This window comes from Silurus meridionalis, chromosome 16, assembly GCF_014805685.1.
Source record: "Silurus meridionalis isolate SWU-2019-XX chromosome 16, ASM1480568v1, whole genome shotgun sequence".
Taxonomy (NCBI): domain Eukaryota; kingdom Metazoa; phylum Chordata; class Actinopteri; order Siluriformes; family Siluridae; genus Silurus; species Silurus meridionalis.
The window spans coordinates 4,574,422-4,596,241 of NC_060899.1; the positions used below are offsets into that span (position 1 = coordinate 4,574,422).

At 39.4% G+C, this 21,820-nt stretch overlaps 1 protein-coding gene across 1 annotated transcript; it reads right to left on the minus strand.

Annotated features, from left to right (window-relative positions):
• Positions 1-2,887: 2,887 nt before the first annotated feature.
• On the minus strand, positions 2,888-21,206 carry si:ch211-225h24.2 (uncharacterized protein LOC564539 homolog). Its single transcript, XM_046869807.1, has 4 exons — positions 20,825-21,206; positions 11,962-12,009; positions 6,389-6,504; positions 2,888-4,617 (listed from the first exon to the last, which is right to left on the minus strand). The coding sequence occupies exons 1-4, from the start codon at positions 20,915-20,917 to the stop codon at positions 4,161-4,163; spliced, it is 714 nt and encodes a 237-aa protein (XP_046725763.1). The 5' UTR covers positions 20,918-21,206; the 3' UTR covers positions 2,888-4,160.
• Positions 21,207-21,820: the final 614 nt, after the last annotated feature.

Below are 21,820 nucleotides of genomic sequence, written 5' to 3' on the forward strand. Positions count from 1 at the left end.
ACATCTTCCCAGAAGAGTGGAGGTCATTATAAGGGCAAATGGGGACTAAATGTGGAATGGGATGTTCAAAAAGCACGTAGAGATCTTATGGCCAGGTGTCCACAATCTTGTGTCCATGTAGTGTATGTCGCAAAGCTCTAGTCAAAGTTGAATCACTTTATCAGTGTTTGAGACAATTGTTTTTAAGGTGAATATTCAAAGCTGACTCTGTATATCAGTCATCTTTCTCCTTTTTTGGAATATGAACTGTTTCTGTTAGAGTAAGTAAATCAAAATGCTCCATTGGAAGCTTTTTGTTAATATAAAATATGTTTATTTAGTGTGAAAACATCATTCACCAGTTCATGATCAGGGTCTGTTCGTTAATGAAATCAAATAATATTGTTGCTTCATCGTTTGTCCAAGCAGCTCATGGGTACCCTCTTTTATTACTGGTGAAACAAGACAAATTGTAAAAAGAGTCGACTCTTATCTGCTGAGTCATTAGGGAGGCAAACAGATTTTGTTCTAAACCAGATAACTTTAGAGACGAGCCAAATGAGTTGACACAACAAAAAGAGTCAACCTTTTGCCCCCTAAGCAACTCCTCGCCAGTTTGTTTTAAAAGAGATAACTGCTAATAACCTCCAAGACTCTATTTCTAATCGCTGAAATGAGATGTCAGGTTGCAGCATGAGTCGCAAATCGACTCATTTGGCAGCCAATCGGCAAAGTTCTATATTTTGCTCTAAAACAAGCCAAATAAAAATGTGACTCTTTCGGCTCACAAGTGACTCGCTGAGAATTTTGTTCTAAACCAGACAACCGATTTACGACTTAAAAGATTTGCCTCTAATCGGTAAGCCAAAAGAGTTGACTTCATTGCTTCCTAAATGACTCAACTGGCCAACAAGTATCAAATCATTTGGCTCCCGAGCCGCTGACTGCCATGTTGTTCCGAACCGTACGACTGATTATGATTAGAGGTCGAGGATTAATCGGCAACGATGGTTGATTGCTGTAACTATCCATGCCTGGATGGTATAAAAAACGATAGTTTTTCCGGCTTGCGTCCGTTGCTGTCATTATACAGTAAGAGAGCGGCCTCTAGAGGCGAATCACTGGCTATTAATTTTTAATACATGCTGCATGAAGTGCTATATTCCATGTATTTTTTTTTAAATAATGTATTATTATTTTTTTTTAATTTGGCACATTTTCATGATTCAGTACTGCTTTTTATTCTTTATATTTTACAAGGAGTCTGTTTGTTTTTTATTCAGTTTCCATTTTAAAAACTATGGGTTGATTAATCTGTTATCGGCAAGTACGATCCAACCTACCTATCTGTATTGGTATAATCCACTATCTTTCGACCTCTGGTTATGACTAAAACAAGTAAAATCTTTTTGATACTCAGATCATTGAATCAGTAATAAAACACCAAATTCTATAACACAGTGATGAAAGCCAAACACTAATAAATGCAGTTTGAAGTCACTTCTCACCAGCTTCATATGAAAAGGGGGCTTTTAACTTGTAACATGTACATTACAGAACAGTGATAATCTATCTTCGCATATCCCAGCAATGTTAGGACGTTGGGGTCAGCCATGATACAGCGCACTGGGAGCACAGAGGGTTAAGCTTGGTGACTAGGTCTTGAAACTCCCAACGTTCTAGTCAGTAACCCAGAGCCTTAACCACTGAAAAAGCGTTTTGTGTTAGATGCATTACATTCATCAGTCCTGTTAGTTTCAATGCACGTTCCATTAAATCCCAATAACCATGAGTGTCAGAAGATGCTTTATTCAGAATCAAAAATCTGTTCATAAAACCTAATGATACAACAAAATTTTCAAACAAAAACAGCAAACAGGAAAAAAAAAAAATCAAATCATATCCATAAAATCCTTATATAATTTAAGAGAATACTCAAAAAAAAAAAAAAAAAAGACCCTATGCACTAGTGCACTGTTAACAGCAGTAGAATTTGGCAAGCGTGATTGTTCAATTTCAGTTCAAAAGCTCGGCAGATTTGGACCGGTTAACGAAGAGCATCACCATGAATGCTCCGGTATAACCAAATAAAATCTGATCGTGACCAATTAGCAAAAAAAAAAGATTGTTTAGCAAAAAATCAGCATTGACCTCGAAAGAGGAAACTGCGTTCGAAAGAGATCTGTGGAAGCACTGAGAATCCCTGATGTGTGCTACAGTGTATTGAGGCCTGAATCCTGAAAGTACAGTAGCGAATCGATCACGATTTGGCCTGACATTTCACGACTCATCGCAGGCAAGCGAGCGAGTTTGGCTGCTCGATGACATTTTGGAGTATTTTTTCTCGAACTCCTTCAGTAATTATAAGACGAAGCAGGAAATTCAGAATCAGTAGCAGTTCAGTGGTTTCACTCTTTTTTAAGGATCAGAAGGAGGACGGGAATAAATGTATAACAGTAGTAGAGCTTTAAGGCAGTGACAAAAATGTACTTTGCAATAACGTTCTATGAAATGCCTTCAAGGCAGAGAATTATCTGCAGACCTGCCAGCCCTGGAGAGGACTAAGAAACTGTCTAAGAAACTGGACTGTGGGTTGATGCAGGGTTTTATGGTAATCATCAGGTAAACATGTTTACATGCAAACTTACTATCTCCAAACTGTTACCACAAAAGTCGAGGCACACAATTGTATTGGATGTCTTTGGACGCAATAGCATTAAACTTTCCGATTTGCCTGAACTATGAGACCCAAACCTGTTCCAGCATGACAATGCCCCTGTGCACAAAGCCAGCTCTATGCAGATATGCTTTAAATGGGATGGAGTGGAAGATCTGCAATAAAGCTTCAACCCTATTGAACACTTTGGGAATAAATTAAAACCGCATACCAGGCCTCCTCACATCACCCACATCAGTACCCAACTAACACCCTTGTGGCTAAATCTCACACAAATCTCTACCAGCACACTCCAAAATCTAGTGAAACATCTTCCCTGAAGCGTGAAGGTTTTTCTAACAGCAAATGGGGACTGAATATGGAATGGGATTATTGGTCAGATGTCCATATAGTGCATTATATGAAATGTTATGTATTAACAAGCACCTGGTGATTAATTAAAAACCCTTAATATGTGCACACTCTGGTTTCTATAGCCGCGAGGACTTGACTGAATGCGTCTGCGCCTGTCTGATTATCATAAGCATTAAAATGTCAGAAAAAATTTAGATTGATATTATCAGTGTCGCACAACTTTGGATCGGATTTGACGTCGATAATAAAATTTTGACGTTGAAACTAACGCAGTGGCATGAGCTGACTAATGTAACGCCGGGAAAAGGGTCGGGGGTGGAGCTTCTAGTGCAGAGCGTCCAAAAATGGTGGTGTTATAATAAGTTGTGACACTAAAAGATGGGCAGGTCTGCATCTGCACAGCCTTGTATCGAATGCTCAGAACGGCTCAAGTTGTGAGATTGTACCCACAGAATGAACTGTTTCGAATGAGTGTCCTGTGATGGCTAACTGAAAATGTAAAGCGTGGGTGAAGGTACAGCACTGTGTGGTGTTCACAGTCAGGTGGTATAAGGCATTGTCTAAATGATTCCAGTCACTTTCTTGCTTTTTTTTTTTTTCCCCACCAGCATCAATCCTTGTAATAATCGTTGAAAGCTTATAAGGCACAGTAGTCTCTTACATGGCCCCAAGCCTGTAGCTTTGAGCAGTGCAGACAAACTTCAGACGAGTGACGCGCCCGAGCAATTGGTCAAATGATTAAAGGACTTAAGGCTGATTGCAATTCATTATTACGATTAAATATGAAACGATTTGGTCTAACGATAACAAGCATCACAGTCCTGCACCACTGGTCAAAAAGGCAGCACATACGGTGAGGTCTGTCCATAAGCTCAGTGTGATTAAATCATAGCGTTTTAGGTTTAACAACAAAAAAAAAGAGCCATTTCTAAATTAAAAAGTGGCAGGATCTTCACGGATGAGAGTCCTGTGCGGCTTTAAACCTTCACAAAGACCACCAAGTCGTCAAGTACACTCTAAAGAGGCGTCTCCTCATATTAGTCACCCGCTCCCCGTGTTGTTATTTTTCTTTTGCGCTTGAGCATGCTATCCGATCATTTCCATGCGCTTGGTTGTCCGGAGTCATATGAGGTCTATGAGGATAGAGTTCTCACTTAAGCCCCTCCCACACACTCTCTGATTGGCTGCCGGGGCTACGGCGTCGGACTGCCGCCAGTTTGTCTCGAGCGCGAGCGGCCCACTGCGAGGGTCCTGTGGCTTGGGGTTCGCTCAGACTGGCGTAGCGGGAAGAGTCTTCCTCTGAGCCGATGCCCGTCCAGGACGGCAGGGTCAGCGAGCCGGGCAGAGAGAGCGAGAGCCCGGTAGAGAGCGGAGACGAGTCAATCTTCTTTCCCTCTCCATCACTTCTTCTCCCCTCTGCTTCTTCACCCAACTGCGGCGGCTCCCATCCCTCCATCCGGTCCATCTTCCGGTTCGGTGTGATCTGACGCATGGTCATGGTGATGCTGTCCCAAAGGCAGTGGACGCGGTCTTTCTCGGAGTGCGCTTTACCCTTCTCCTTCTCCTTTTCCTTCTCCTTTTCCTCTTCCAGATTCTTCTTAGCAGCCCTGAGGGGGAGGAATTTATTATAAATTAAACTGCAATGATTATAGAATAAATTGTATGTACATCACATGCACATTTTGTCGATTCGATTTTATTTGTATCGCACTTTTAACAAAAAATATTGTCCCTCTAAGTCTTCAGAAGTTTATCCCTAATGAGTGACGCAGTGGTGAGGGTGGCAAGGAAAAACTCCCTGTGATGGTATGATGAAGATTCCTTAAGAGGAACCAGACTCAGAAGCAAACCCATCCTCATCTAAATGGCACAAAATGTCCATTCATAATGATTTTTATCATTATTGAGGATATCAACTGTTTACTGATGGGTCCTTAAATGCAAAACCCTTTATGGCAATTGTAGCCCCAAGCCATTGTAGCGAACTTTCGATTACTTACAGTCCAAATCGATCTTCATGGTTCTCAAGTTTAACTCTGCACAGAAACTTCATGGATCTTTAGGCTGTGCATATGAACAATCCTCCACTGCAGCATGTGGTCCACGAAGAGAACTCTATCCAAAGGTAGGATGAATCATTGACATTTATGGAATTAGGCGGATGCCCTTATACAGAGCGACCTACAATTATCTCATTCTTACAACTGAGCAGTTGAGGGTTAAAGTTCCTGCTCAAGGGCCCAGCAGTGAGCCCTGCGCTACACCAAGCAGGTCCGGAAAGAAGAACAAGATGACAGGATCGCCGGTACCTCCTTTTTTTTAAATGTTAAAAAGCACGAGAGTAGATTTCTTTGAATATTTGCACTAGATCAAATAAAATATGTTGAAAATGGACAAATCAGCACGTCTACTCAAATAACTTCAGGACTGTCTGAATACAAACCCGAATACCCTGGGACCCTCCACTTCTGCACCACGCTGCCTGAGATCGTCTAGCACTGCTTGCTCGACTGGTCCCACGTTCTCTCAGTATACTTCAAGGCTTTTTTCTGTTCTGGCACCAAGGTGGTGAAAAGAACTTCCCCTTAGATGTCTGTATAGCAGAGTCACTGGCTGTTACCAAGAGACGGGTGAAGACCTGACTCTTCCTGAAACACTAAGATCATGAATGGCCTGCCATAGAGCTTCGGGATGAACTGGAACAATTGTAGCAACAATCTAGAAAACTCTAGTGGAACACGTTCCCAGAATGGAGGATTTTATAACAGCAAATGGGGACTGAATGTGGAATGGGATGTTCAAAAAGCACAAACGAATCCTAAGTCCACAAACTTTTGTCCATAGCCCTGGTTCATTAGGTCACAGACTAAGACTAAAAACTCATTTGGGAGTAAATAAAGATTTTCCGTCCCTTTTTCCAGGGGTGTATTTTCTGTCCAGGAACATGGAAAGCACTCAACCCCCAAATTCCATATCCATACGATAGAATGATTACGATTGTTCTACACCAGATGTGCCTGGCATTTTTATTGTGATCTAAGGACAGGTATGATGATTTATTGCCTGCTGCTCCACTGTAGACAGGAAGCTACTGTTTAAGGCACAAATAGTTTCCCCAGTTTTGGAAGGAAGCACACGGTGTAAGACTAAGGGTGGGGTTTCCATGTGTAGTGCATGAGTGAGATGTGTGGTTAATGCCTGAGGGTGTTATTCACTCCACACTTTCCCTGTCTACATGTAGATTCAGCCACGCTTCAAATACACTCCTACTGATCGCAGTCTGGCGATCGGAAGGCTGAGAAACCTGTGAGGTCCTTTTTTTGAGTTACTTCAATCACTTATTTTGCTATTAGAAAGAGCAATATTGAACAGGCTTACCCTTTTCTGTGAGAGACTGTAACTCCTGTGAGCAGGAAGTGCTCGTCATCTTGTGAAGGAAACAGCTTCTTGTCTCCTTTGTCCTTCTTGGGTTTCACCTTCTTGATCTTGGAGTCCTGTGGGAAATGATGGCGATCAACATCAGGCAAAATCTCTCTCTCTCTCTCTCTCTCTCTCTCTCTCTCTCTCTCTCTCTCTCTCTCTCTCTCTCTCTATATATATATATATATATATATATATATATATATATATATATATATATATATATATATATATATATATATATATATATCTATCTATCTATCTATCTATCTATATATATATATATCTATATATATATATATATCTATCTATATATATATATATATATATCTCAAATATGAACTTAATGTCCTGGTGTTCATGTAGTGTATCTTGATTTGCTGTTACTCGTAGTGAAATATTACTTTAAACTAATAAAATGCATCATTAATACTTTTATTATTTAACTGCAATTAAGAAAAAATAAAAGTTTTTTTAGCTTTACTGGCCCTCAGTCACCTCTCTTATTGTCAATTCATTATCTATAACCTGAAAGACTCTTATACAGTCTGTGTGTGAGGGGTATTTGGCCAGAAAACGCATTCCTGCAGACGCCCTCCGGCTTAAGTTTGTTAGAATCTCAGGATTTTAAATACCAGGACGGCTTTGCAGCTTATTAGGGTGAAAAACCTTTGGCCCATTTTCCTCGCTCACCCTCCTGATTTCATCAAGGGGTTGGGGTGCATTTGTGTAGAAGAGGATTTAAAGACTTCAAAGAGCATTTTCCACCCTAGAAATGCTACATGGAATCAAATCCAATGCTTCTGTGTGGACTCTGTGACCTGGAAACTTCATGTGTAGCGCCCACCACGTGGTCTCATCTGGCGGTTTAACAAATAATGCTCTGGTTTACTGATGAAGAGGTTGAGGGGGGAGTATTAGTAAATCGTTTTATTTTCAAAGACGTGACTCAAAAGATTATTAACTCCCGTCTTTCAGCTGTTACACAAGATTAGCCTTTCTGCTGATTTTGTGCTAACGTTTGAAAGAGTTTTGGGGGCGTGGCTAAATGTAAATGAGCATGTCTGAACATGCTGCGCACTTTACTGGACTTTACCAGAATCCGAGTACTTTATTGGTCCCCTTTCAAATTGTTGGGTTGCTGTTGTTCACAGTAAAATTTAAAAGACTGCAGTGATGATTATACAAGTTACTGCACATTTAACAATTATTATTAGCTAATCAGATAGTGATCGACACACAAACGCAAGTATATCGAAAATTAGGATTTCCACAAATCATCTTAAATCCAGTGGAAGCATGGTTGGTTTAGTTTAGTCTAGTCACTCACACACACACACACACACACACACACACACACACACACACACACACACACACACCTTTTCTAAAATACTGATCAACAAGGCTCACTGTGTGTCAGCCAACTGTATAATTACATACAGCTGAGGGTTAAGGATCATGATCGATGGCCCAGCAGTTGTAGTTTGGCAGAACTCATTGGGAATGTTCCCATCAGTTCAATCTCTTACCCACTGTGCTACCAATAAAATTAATAATCCTGATTTACTTTGCATAGCTACATTCAATACGAACGTCATGTTCTCTTCTGAACTTGTGCTGAATTTTTAAGTTAAGTTACATTTGTAACTATTTTGGTGTTCAATCGGGGGTTTTCTTTCGAATGCATCATTTATGCTTTCATTAAATAAAAAAAAGAAAGTTTTCATACATCCAACTAATTGTATAAGCCAATTAAAATGTAGAAATTTACTGACATGATTTCATGTTCAGATTTCAACAAGACAGTTCCTGTGTTTTTGCGTCCACAGCGTTCTCCAATCACAGAACGCTGATAGTAAAAGTTTCCCCGACTCGGTTTCTCCAAACGTGTATTAACCGAAGGTTTGTCTAACCAAAGGAAAATCACTTTAGTGATTTTTATGCCATTAATAATTCAGAGATCATAAAAAAAGTAAACTAGTGAGGCCTGCGTTTTATAAATGAAATTCAAATGAAAATAAACTTAGGTTTAAAATAGCTTTTTGGTTAAACAGTAATTTATTTACAATACACCTCATTTACAGTCTTATTATTTGACTTTGAGTGATTTGGGTTTGTGGGACTTGAACAACCAACCTGGATATTAAATAACTTTGTGCATACTTCTAATATATATCACTACTTGTTTTTCAAAAGAACGCTTATTTCCGTATATCGATATCAGGAAGCTGGGTTTAGAGCGCAAGATCAGCCATGATACAGCACCCCGGGAGCACAGAGGGTGAAGGGCCTCGCTCAGAGGCCCCAAAAATGGCCGCTTGGTGATTTCGAGGCTTGAACCCCTGACTACATTGTCTGCAATCTCTGAGAATGTTGCTCTAGTTTGCATCATTTTATATATCATTTGTGCAAATGGCTTCAGAGTTAACATTTCTTCCCAAAAAAAGACTCTTCCCTTTGAACAAATTACCCTTTGACCTCCAGGTTAGGTTTGGGATGTTCGATTGCAAATATTGTGCAATTCAGGCAGTTTGATATTGTTAGATTTTGATTAGTAAATTTCGTTTGAATATGAAATTAAAAAAATGTAAAAGCAACGTACACAGACTTAGCGAGATCATATAAAAGTGCCTTAGGAATCATGTGACCGCAATCCACTGCACCAGAAGAAGTGTGTTAGAGCTGATGTGATATTCACAAAGGACTAATCTAATAGAGTAATTTTTTTTATGTACATTTATCTGTCTTCACGGATGATTAAACAGCACGACTCAACTCTAGTTTCCATAATTAGGACTTTTTTTCAAAAAGAAAACAGAATGTGAAATAAAACACGGTTATCTATTTATTTATTTTTTATAAAGACTCCACTGTTAGTCCAAAATCATTAGAATTACTGCGACTCTGATCAGTTATTTCTGTTTTCTTCCATTGCCCTATGCTATGGCTTTTCTGAGAACCTGTAGTTTGAAAGCAGACACAACACATGCCTGTTGCTATTCTCAGAACTGTTTTGCTTTGGTCCAGGCTGTGAAAGAATGCGTCCTGTAGATTACAGCGGACACACTTACTCATTTATACACACACACACACACACACACACACACACACACACATGCATGCACAAGTCAAGTACACACAAACATCCTCTTTCGTAAAACGAGGCCAAACTACCTAGAAGATGAGCCACAGGCATCTGAAATTATTAACCCAGAAGTAAAAATATTCCACACTCCGGGTTTTTTTTTTTACCTCCAGATGTACATTAAGTGTGTATTCATATCAGACATTGCCATGAGTGATATTCCTGGCTTAGGAAAGAGCAGTGTTTTGCTCAGGTTAGGCAATGTGTCCATCTAAATATTCACAGAAATTTGTTTCGTACTATTCCTGGTATGTTTATTATCCTAAATGTTTCAACTAACCACAGACTTTCCTGGAGTCAGTTGGCATGCTCTATTACATTCTACTAACAGACAATAAAAAAATTCAACAAGCAGATTACCTTAAAAAGCAAAGAAATCAGTAGTCCTGGTTTGCTAAGGAGCATTTATTTGTTAGTTTGTTAGTCTATTATGGTTATTATCGGCGCTGTTTGGTATTATTATCATTGCGGCCTAGCGCAGGATGACCCCCGCCCCCACCCCAGATTGTGAATCATCTACTGTGGCCTTCACACACACACACACACACAAGATCTCAATGACTGAAGGAAAATCTTTCAGAGGAACGATGCTGCAATGCTGTGCCAGAGATCCATTATCTATGCCTAGGGGAATTCTAGTGGCTCTATACTTTTCATCCAGTGACATTTTGCTTATAAGTCACGTTTGATTTAGGTCTAAATCCACGTATAAACACACGGAAATGTGTACAGCCAATCAGATAACTGACTGAAAATCACTGCCAGAAAAGTGGGCAATAAGCTTTAAACGCTTCGGGGAGAATCTGTGTCCGAGTCTAGGCTTTTACTGAAGGTAATGTAGGAACAACGAGTCATGGAAGTCTACCCCATTTGAAACCCCATCTATAAATCTTGTTCAAAGGAGAAATTCCTCATGCACTCCACAACAAGCTGCCACTATAAGCTTTAAAATATCTAAATTAAAGATATTTAAACTCAATATGTATCTTTTGCATTTTTTAAGTACCGTATTTTTCGGACTATACCGACGTTTTGAACCCCGCGGCTTAAAGCGGCTTATTTATGAATTTTTCCTGGGTTTTTCCCGATTTCACAAACTTCAAGCCAAAAACTGAGTCCCATAACATTAGACCAATTAAATTTCCGAACGGAAATAAAAAAAATAAAAAAAACCACACCTCACCTGTGTTCTGAGCTGCACGGCATCAGAAAAAAAATTATTTTTTTAAACTCACGACGATGGCAAAAGATAAACTCCCGAGAGAAATATTTTTGAAAGGAAGGAGGAAGACAGTGAACAATGACTTTCTTGGTCGGCTACTGTTTAGATACAAGCCGTTGTAACGCGTTGAGTCTGGGTGAAGGGAGAGCTCGCTAACTCCAGTTGCAACAGAAATCATATAAGTACAGACAGGTTTCCAAAACTCGTGCTTTTTTATTTTTCTTGGCAACAGTGTTATGGGTTAGTCAAAGAAACTTAGAAATGAGCATCAGAAAATAATAAGGCCATATTCCTCGGTCTTGCACACATGCAGTAATACCGGAAAAATGCGGCAGGCTATTCTCAAAATGCAGCTTTGCTCTTAAAGGAGCCACAACATATTTCACCTGTGTAACAGACACTGTCGTTAAAGCCTGTGTAAAGTTCATTAGTTTCAGTGTAGACACCTGTGGCTTATAGACAGGTACGGCTTATTTATGTTTAAAATATAAATCTTTGTCAAATTTAGTGGGCTTATATATGGGTGCGCTTTATAGTCCGGAAATTACGGTACACTTTTATACATAAATACCCTGAATTAGGGTTTTATATAGGTCGAATAAGCAATACATCGAATTAAATTGTTCAACAGATTAAACAAAAAATAAAATAATCGTCCGATTAATCGATTATCAAAACAATCGTTAGTTGCAGCCCTACAATAAATAAATAAAGAGTATATAGTTGTACTGCGTTATTTTATCAACCCGATGTTGAGGTGTTGGTGTGATTGAACACACAGCATGACTTCCTGTAGCTGTAGTGTAGCTTATCATTACTGGCTTAACTGCAGCAGGATTTGTGTTACTTTTATACCACAAACACAAACAAAAAATAGTGATTTCTTTAATGGCGTCAGATTCATAAACATTGGGGTGTGGAGTTTTAAAAAGCATTCTGGGTGAAATATACTTAGTAGCTGATGTCAGATGCCACATTCCAACCTAAATCCATCTGGGGGAAAGGTAAAAAAAAAAAACAATTCCTTTAAAACGTTGTTTGTGAACAAACGTTTTTGTAACCCGCTGAGACTTATACTATTTCGGGACAAAACCTATTGTATACGCGTCTGGTGTTTCAGTAGTGTGTGCATGAGCCTGTGTGTGTTTGTGTTTGCATTACCTTGGTTGAGGGGCCCAGTACTTCCTCTGTTGCTTCGGATTCTTTATCCTGAAAAGCAGAAGCCGGTGAATAACACAATAAGGAAACGCACATGCAAACTGCTAATGGGGTGAAATATTTTTAGTCGAGTAACATAAACAGAGAGTTGTAAAGGAGGGAGACATCGACGTGCATGGACTTCACTAAAGCATTTCAGTGAACAGATGGGTTATTTCTCCAGCCCAGACTGCAGAAGAAACCAATACAACAAGACTCCATTAGCAATGACCCACTAAAGCTGGTATAAACCATCTTCAAAGTGACCTCTGAATACTGGATCAATAACGCTAACTCTTGCTAAGGGTCTGGTTAAATTTATTATCCTTGTGTCACAAAAGCTTGAAAAAACAGAGGTAAGAAGCCAACAGTGTCTCCATGGGGTGTGTACTAGTAGATGCTGCTTAATTTTGGATCAAATATATATATTATGGCCTGTTTTTTTTAGCAAAGGATATCTCTAGAGAACAAGAAAATGGGTGCGAATTTGCGATTTTCTAATAACGCTGTATCACAAAGCATTTTCTTCTACTTATACTACAGCAGTTTCCTATTTCCAGAAAAAAATCCAATTATTAAAGCGTTTCACTTATTAACAAACTCAGTGACACTTGTTTTCCATTTACCCTAAACGACATGGAACATCAGACTTTCATTTATTTGTAATGCATATTAGCTATCCCCCCCCCCCCACAACAAATTCCATTCCATGGTAGTTTAGAGTTTAGAGTTAAACTCAAAAGCCATGAAGATGGATTTGGACTGTAAATAATACAAATAGTTTGCTACAAAAGCTTGAGGCTTGAGTTTTAAACACACCTCTCAATCAGTAAACAGGTGATAACCTCAACAATGATGGAACGCTAATTAATGGACATTAGGTGTCACCCATATGAGGGTCGGTTCCCTTTTAAATCTGGTTCCTCTCAAGAATCCTGAGTTCCTATTAGGATTTCTTCTTCATACCATCTCTTATCTGGGCTCATTTATAAATATGTAAAATGTATATTTGTTGTCTAGTTAGTTCTGTAAAGCTGCTTTGGGACAAAGTCCGTTGTTTGAAGCACTGCTCAAATAACTATGAATTGAAATATTGAGCATATGTGTACTTTAGTTCTGTAAAGTACCTTTGGGACTATTTTCATTGTTAAAAGAGCGATACAAATAAAATTGGAATTGGTAGAGTGCGCAAGATGTTTATGCCAGGAACTAAATTATACAGTATGTATGTAGCGTTAGAAGCTAGCTGGCTATCTAGATCTTAGCTAACATGTTAATACTTGTCATATGTAGAAAGAATTTCAGTTATGGCATTTTACATTACCATAATTGTCATTTTGTGCAGCATCTGCAAAAACAAGTTGGTTCTGGTCATTACTTACATTATAGCAGAAGTAAACAATCACTCAATTTTCCGCTGTCTTTTTGATGATAAGACAAAAGGAAAATGAAGAACGCACCACAATATAAATTTCTATTGCATCATACATATACACTATATGAACAAAAGAAATCTGTCATCTGACAATTGTATAGGCTGTTTTTTGGATAAAGTTAGAACAGGAACTAGATTACATGAACTAACACTTTCTTTTTTGTACAAGAAACCAGCTGAGGGTTAATGGTCTTGCTCAGTGCTGGGGTTTAAACTCACGACCTTCTGATCAGACCGTCATAATCACTGAGCATTTCTATAGAATGTCTTGCACCCAGAGATTTCCATTTTTCTTTTAACTGAGCGAACAGACCCAATCCTGTTCCAGTATAGCAATGCACCTGTGCACAAACCCAGCTCCATGAAGATATGCTTTACATGAGTTGGATTGGAAGATCTTGAGTGACCTGCTTTAGACCTCTGATTTCAACCCTATAAATCCCTCTTTGGATGAATTGGGATGTTGACTGCACCCTAAGGCTTCCTTACTTCACCTACATGAGTAAATAATAAGATACTGATAAAACCAATAAATGCAATCCTTTTATAGTTTGTGGACAGAAAGTGTGAGAAAAAAGGGAGAAAAATCTACGAACCTTTTTTTTTTTTACTTCATTTGCAGCAGAAGCTGGTTTAAAAACTATGAGATACTTCAAATATTTTACGTTTTGCCCTCTGAACTCTGTTCTGCCTGGTCACGGTGGTGACGGACTGAGAGCAGGATCGGGGATTTTCCCAGCCTTCCTGCGAGTTAGAGAGCATGAGAGCGACTCGCGTGATCATTCCACTCTCGATGTCAAACCTAACCTAATATCCAAACGTCGTACGACTGACATGATCTCAGACTCGAGTGGAACATTCCGCCGTCCTCTGATGCTGACCTCGGGATTTCAGCGTGCATACTACGGCTAAGCAGTTAAACCTTCTTAGCCCTGAAGACAAACTAATTCTATTCAGGGATGAAGGAAATCATATGAAGAGGATCTTTTTCTCTTTCTGTGAAATGGAATATGAAACTCTAGCTCTGGTCCAGATGAGGTACAGGGTAGATCGTGTCCAGGATAGAGGGGTGCACTTTCTATTACAGTGCTGAATGAATCATCATCTTCCCCCAAAAGCACACAACGGATGGTTTATTACACTCTTTATAGTCTCCTCTTAATGGCTGCCCTTGTTGATGTTATAGATCCACTGTGAATTTTTTTATAATGATTTTATACATTACTTTAAGTCTTCAGCATCATCCACTTGACTCCTGAAAAGAAAACACGACCCACTGTATCTTTAGCATATGTGATTAATATTTGATATCTTATTACACTCATATCAGAAGCCAAATGATGTCTGGAGATACTTTGATGACCATGTGACCCGTTGGCAAGAGCCCCTATATATTTAGTTAAGTCACTGTTAAGTCCCTGTTCCAGTGTTTGAGCAGAACTTCCTCCATCATTTGCTTATCAAACACTTACTATTTCTTTCCTAGTCACAAAGTTGTAGACAAAGATGAGGAAGTAACCTTCAAATACTGCTTTTTCCCTCACCAAATGAAAAAAGGAAGTGTACATCATTTTGCACTGAGGATAACATGCAGGACATTGTAGAAAATTATCTCATAGCTTCAGGCTCAGATTTCAGTAAAGTGCGCTTTGATTGCTTAAAAAAAAAAAGAAAAAAGAAAGAGAGCAGCAGGAATAGTAATCTTACAGCATTATGTAACTTAATAGGTTATGAAATGAAACCGCTCATGTGACTCTCTGTCTTTCTTCTAGATGTGGACATGGGAGCTGCAGTCTGCTCTCTGTCACAGCTGTGTCACGAAGATGTTTACAGAGCAGGGCATGCTGGGAACAACAAGGATGTACACCAGGCTGCCTAAACCGGGGTGAACCTGAGGACTGCGGGGGCTCGCCTTCCTAATGGTCATAAAAATCGACTCCAAAACCAAGTGTGTGAAAGTGGGAGATTTCTAAACACACTTGAAACAAAGGGAAAGTGTGGAGTACACGGCACTTTGCTCTCAAACCTCACTGTTTCCTGTGTGCCTTATAGTGCTGAGATGAAACTAAAGAATCGCTAAAACTCGCAAAAGAGCTTAAGCTGTGTCCAGTCTGTGTCTAGATTTATTTAAAGATTTCAGAATTGAATCGTTCAGGATTTCAGAATGTGGTTATTAACAGAACAATCCACCTTGAATGACTTGCGTATTAACGTTTAGAAAGAGTTTAATGTTTGTCAGATATTTTTATTTGGGTTATACTGGGTTATCATACACTACCCACAATGCCATTTATCTTTCTGTCTTTAGTCTGCCCAGGTCCCCCACCTTCTTACACAGATCAGCTTGCAAAGCCTCAGATTGCATACTAGCGTTTCCATGACTGCCATTTTGTAGACCACTAAAATTTGATGTCTTTGCTGTCTCAACACAATTTACATTTCTTACTAGTAGCACATTGAACCATGCTGTAAAGTCATAACTGAGAAAAGATTTTTTATCAGTTTGAGATGAGTTTAAGCTTTTCTTTAACAAATCACATTAAATAACGTGTGGTTCCATGCAACTAAACAGTCTGGTTCGAGCAATGTTCAAAAAGTACTAATGTTTAACATAAATTGCAAGGAAACTTTTCACTGTTCATGACGGCCATGTAAATAAATAAAAAAAGCAATAAATGTAATTATAGTGTGATTATAGATATGGCTTCATATGCACCAAAAATCTATACTCTATATTAATTTCTTGTTTAGAAAATTGTTGTGTAAAAGCACTAAGTCACTCGCAATCGTGATCTACTTGTCATTTGACCACCTTTGTGAGGTCAGCTTGGTCTGACCAGCTGCCAAAACACTTGCTTAGCTAGTCAAACTGGTAGACCATGTATTTGTTAAGTAATTTTTCATATCTTTCATATTATTTAATGCAAATACTACTGAAAAAATGCTTCATATCGTTCATATTTAGTGCAAAAACTAATGAATAAATAAATGCTTCATATCTTCATTAAATAGAGTCGTCTAGGCAACATCCTCAGCAGACATATTCTTTACAAACACAACTTTTGACTCAAAATATAATAAAAAAAGAAGAAAGATCAGAATCCCATTTTACTCAGAAAGTAAAAATTTATGAGAGCTAGTCAGCTAGCTGACAAGTTGTGAAGTGACTGTAGCTTTGTTGGGACCTATCAGAGCAACACATTTGCTCATATTGTATAGTTTAAAAATGTTGTGTAGAAGCAATAGGTCATTGGCAATCCACTGCTTTGATCTATTGCTCAATAGTATGTGCCCCCTTCCCCATGTTGTGAGCTAAGCTTAATCTAAGTAGCTGACTCATCTGATATATTTGCCAGGTAGGAAGTTATTTTCCTTATCAGTTATAATTTTTATTAAAAAATAATAAATGTATCACATTTAATTTACTTCACTGTTTTGAGGTTTTCTAGAAGAAAAATTCACTTGTCTCTGAACTAGCATTAGGACCAACCAATAAATTAGCCACCCACATATATAATTTAGATAAAAGTATATATATATATATATATATATATATATATATATATATATACTGTATAAAAGTATTAGTGTTCTTTTTTTTGAACCAACATTTCCAGCTGTAATGTGGAAGTAATGGTGACTGTGCGTACGATATCCTGTTTTGTTTGTATGTTAGATAAAAGTGCCAGGAGAATGAAGGGAATGAAAAAAAAATGCAAATGAATGTAAATGAATCACTGTTCAGTGGTTCTGCTTTCATACATATAACAGCAGGATTCTCCTTCTCTACATCAACAGAACTGAAGTAGAGCGGGTCTCCAGCTTTAGGTTCCTGAGAGTCCGCATCTGTGAGGATCTATCCTGGCACGAGAACACTTCAACTCTGGTTAAGAAGGCGCAATAACGTCTATGTTTCTTTAGGAGCTGAAGAAAGTTTATCTGTCTCCTGGGATTTTAAATAGCTTTTACTGCTGCATCAACAAAAGCATCTTAACCAACAGTGTGGTATAACAGCTCCTCGGTGTGTGAATGGAGAGCCCTACAAAAGGGTAATCAAAACAGCATCACTGGCACCCAACTACATGCCAGTGAGCACCTTCACCACAGTAGATGTCTACAGAGCACACAAACTCATCAGGGACTCCTCACATCCCAGTCCAAAAAGTGAAATGTAAAAGTTTGGACACACCTTCTCCTCCAGTGTTTTTTCTTTATTTTTGTATAATTTTTACCATTCTTCTTCTTCTTTTGGCTTCTCCCATTAGGGGTCGCCACAGCGGATCATCCGTCTCCATACCCCTCTGTCCTGTACATGCATGTCTTCCCTCACCACATCCATAAACCTCCTTCTTGGCCTTCCTCTTTTCTGGTGGCTCCATCCTCAGCATCCTCCTACCGATATTTCTCTCCTCTGCACATGTCCAAACCATATCAATCTCACCTCGCTCACCTTGTTTTCAAAACGTCCTACATGCGCCGTCTCTCTAATAAACTTATTTATAATCCTGTACATCCTCGTCACTCCCAACAAGAACCTCAACATCTTCAGCTCTGCTACATCCAGCTCCACCTCCTGTCTTTTTTTTTTAGTTGATGCCACTGTCTCTATACAACATCGCAGGTCTCGCCACAGTTCTATAAACTTTCCCTTTCACTCTTGCATTTACATTTACATTTGCGGCATTTGGCAGACGCCCCATTCCAGAGCGAGCAGATACTCTTCTAACACAAATCACTCCTGCCACTCTTCTCCGCCCACTCCACCCTGCATGTACTCTTTTCTTCACTTCTCTAACACACTATCCATGACTTTGCACTGTTGACCCTAGGTACCTGAACTTCTCCACCGCTTCTCCCTGCAACCGCACCACTCCACTGCCCTCCCTCTCATTCACACACATGTACTCTGACTTACTCCTACTGACTTTCATTCCCCTTCTCTCCAGCGCATACCTCCTCCACTCCCGGCTCTTCTCAACCTGCTTACTACTCTCACCACAAATCACAATATCATCCGCAAACATAAACCAGGGAGACTCCTGTCTGACCTCTTCCGTCATCACCACTGCAAACAGGAAAGGGCTCAGAGCAGATCCTTGATGCAGTCCAACTCCACCTTGAACCAGTCTATCGTTCCTACTGCACACTTCACTGCTTTCACACTGTCCTCATACATGTCCTGCACCACCCTTACATACTTCTCTGACACACTTGACTTCCTCATACAATACCACTTCCTCATACAATACCAATTTTTACCATTGTACCGTAATATTAAATAATCTCAAACTATAAAAGCGTATAGAATTATGTATTAAATGTGTTAAAAGTGTTTAGTTACAAATAATAGAAAGAACTACCTCTGCTGCAGAGGATAAGTTTATTAGAATTAACAGCCCTCAATTTACATAAATGGTTCTCTGAGTTCAAGTGGCAGACATATCAACATCCAGTTCAGAGGAGAATGTGTAAATCAGGCCTTCATGGTCGAATTGTGGCAAAGAAACAATTACTTCAGAAGAACAACAAGCAGAAGAGACTTGCTTGGGCTAAAAAACACATAAAATGGACATTAGATCAGTCAAACACTGTTCTTTGGTCTAATGAGTACAAATTTTAGATTTTTGGTTCTAAGCGCCTGTCTCTGGTAGACATACAGTACAGAGGGTCAACATATGGTTCCTGGTTCCCACTGTGAAGCATCAATGAGAAGGTGTGATAGTCTGGAGCTGCTTTGTTGGTGACACTGTTGGTGATTTAGTTAAAATTGACGGTACAATTAACCAGCAAGGCTACCACAGCATTTTGCAGCAACATGCCATCCAATCTGGTTTACACTTCATTGGACCATCATTTGTTTTCCAGCAGGACAATGACCCCAAAAACACCTCTAGGTGATGTAAGAGCAATTTATGCAAGTAGGAGGGTGAGTGATTGCTGCGCCTGATGACCTGGCCTCCACAATAAGCCGATCTAAATCCAGTTGAAATAGTTTGGTATGAGGTGGACCAGAGAGTGAGAAAAAGCAGCCAACAAGCACTCAACATCTCTCTGAGAACTACTCAAGATGTTGAAAAACTATTCCAGGTGACTCTCATGAGGCTGACTGAGCAAAGCTGTCATCAAACAAAAGTTGACTACTTTAAAGAATCGAAAATCTAAATCATTCTGGGTTATTTAACACATTTTTTGTTAACTACATTATTCCTAAAACATTGTTTTTCCTACACATTCGGTCATAGTTGGGATGTGTTAGTGTTAAGATGGTTCTCACACTGGTTCACACACATTCCTTTGTCTGTTCAGTGTCTATAGAATATTTACGATGTTAATACATCGTAGATCGCATGGAAAACCTTTTCAAGAATTAAGTTTTGTTTGAGCATGATAAAAATCTTACAGGATGTCTTCAGTATCGATGTTGAAAATTAATAACAAATATTAGAAAAACGACTGTAGGAGAAGGTGTGTCTAAACTTTTGAACTGTGTGCATATATTTATGCATGTATATATACACACACTGTACCAGTCAAACGTTTGGACACACCTTCTTCTACAGTGGATTTTCTAATATTTGTTTTTATTTTGTAAACGATATATAGATATTATTAATATTGTATACATATACAATATTTTCAATGCCCATGGCATTTATTTTATTTGTTGTACATATTTATCTGCACAATTTTTCTATAGTTTGCACTTCTGTAGATGCTGAACTGCATCTTATTGTCTGTCTGTCTGTCTGTCTGTCTGTCTGTCTATCTATCTATCTATCTATCTATCTATCTATCTGTGTGTGTGTGTGTGTGTGTGTGTGTGTGTGTGTGTGTGTGTGTGTGTGTGTGTGTGTGTGTGTCTATTTACACATGGAGCTCCAGGCAGCCTGATGTAATCCACTAAAAGTCTAAACTGGACAGAATGTAATCCTCTGAAGTAGGCTGAGGGACATTTTCCAGAAGTGTCCTGCAGTGAACGATGGCAGACATGTTTTCCACCTGCATGAGTGCGACTACATTCACCATCCTTTATTCCTCAATAGAAATAAAAGTAGCGCTGGAAGGAACTACACATCTGAACCGCCGACAGGGGTGCTCAGGGGGCGTGGCCACATCTGCGCGAGCCTAAGCCTCGAACCGTCGCGCGATGACTTTTCAGCCCGAACAAATGGCGTGAAGCTTCATAACATAACGAGTCGCGTTCGAAATACAATAAATAAGATATTTGCGTTCAGGAAAAAAAATAGATAAAAAAGACACGGGGAAAAACGTCGGAGCGCTATGTTATTTGTTTTAAAAAATACATTAAAATATATATACACACATTATTATATTAATGAAAGGCGGCGCACGCGCGTCTTTTGTTTGATCGCGCTCGGCGCGCGAGCTCACCTTCTCGGCGCGTTCCCGACGCCAGGGCGCGTCCTCCTCTCCTTCAGATGTCTCCTCGTCCACCAGAACTTCGCTTTTAGTCCGCTTAAACATCTCGAACGCTTCGAGGACTAAAGAAATGAGAGTAGGAGTCAAAAGGGTACACGGATTTAACAGTCAGACTTTGCCCCGTGGAGGAGGTGGATTTTGGGGAAGATCACAGACAGGCACCGGTCCAAAACGTGAGACAGAATAAAGCCGAGCTCCTTGTCCTCGTTGTCTTGTTCCGTGTGGTCAGGAGTGGCTGTGTGTCCGAATGCTCTCAGCTTCTCTGGCCGTCTTGCGCCTCCTCTGTGTCGGATCTGAGTGGATTGGAGCACCTGAATCCCCCCCATACACAAACTCCTGCTCCTCCCTCCGGCCCCCTTCCCATCAGCGTTCCAGACTGCAGTCCATCCTGCACACTTGCGCTCTATCTAGGGCACTTAGATAGGGTTCATGGATAAACCAATTCGTTATTATTAGTGTGTTTCCAAAACTATTAGGAGAAACATTTCTCTAGGAAAGTTCCTAATTTAGTCACAGAAGACATTCTCGAAGGAGACATGCCCAGAATATCAATTAATATCAACGAGTTGCATCAAAATATGTAATAAGTAATAATGTGTAATAATATGTATAAGTAATACATGTCATTTGAGGCTGAAATCTATTGAATTTATTGTTGACCGCCTTTAAAATTGATCCATGTGTCTCACAGTGTATGTGCAACCATGATTCTGAATCATTTACCCACTGGAAGGAAAAGCAAAACACGTGACAAACAGGAAGTTACATCACCAAGACCCTTTCTAACGGCATGGCTTTGATTGATTGATTGATTGATTGATTGATTGATTGATTGACAGTCAGACAGTCAGACAGACAGACCGATATATAAAACATTTTTCTTTTGCACGTAGAAGCTACTGAGCAAAAGAGTATAAATATTTCTATTAATATTATATATGCTGTTGT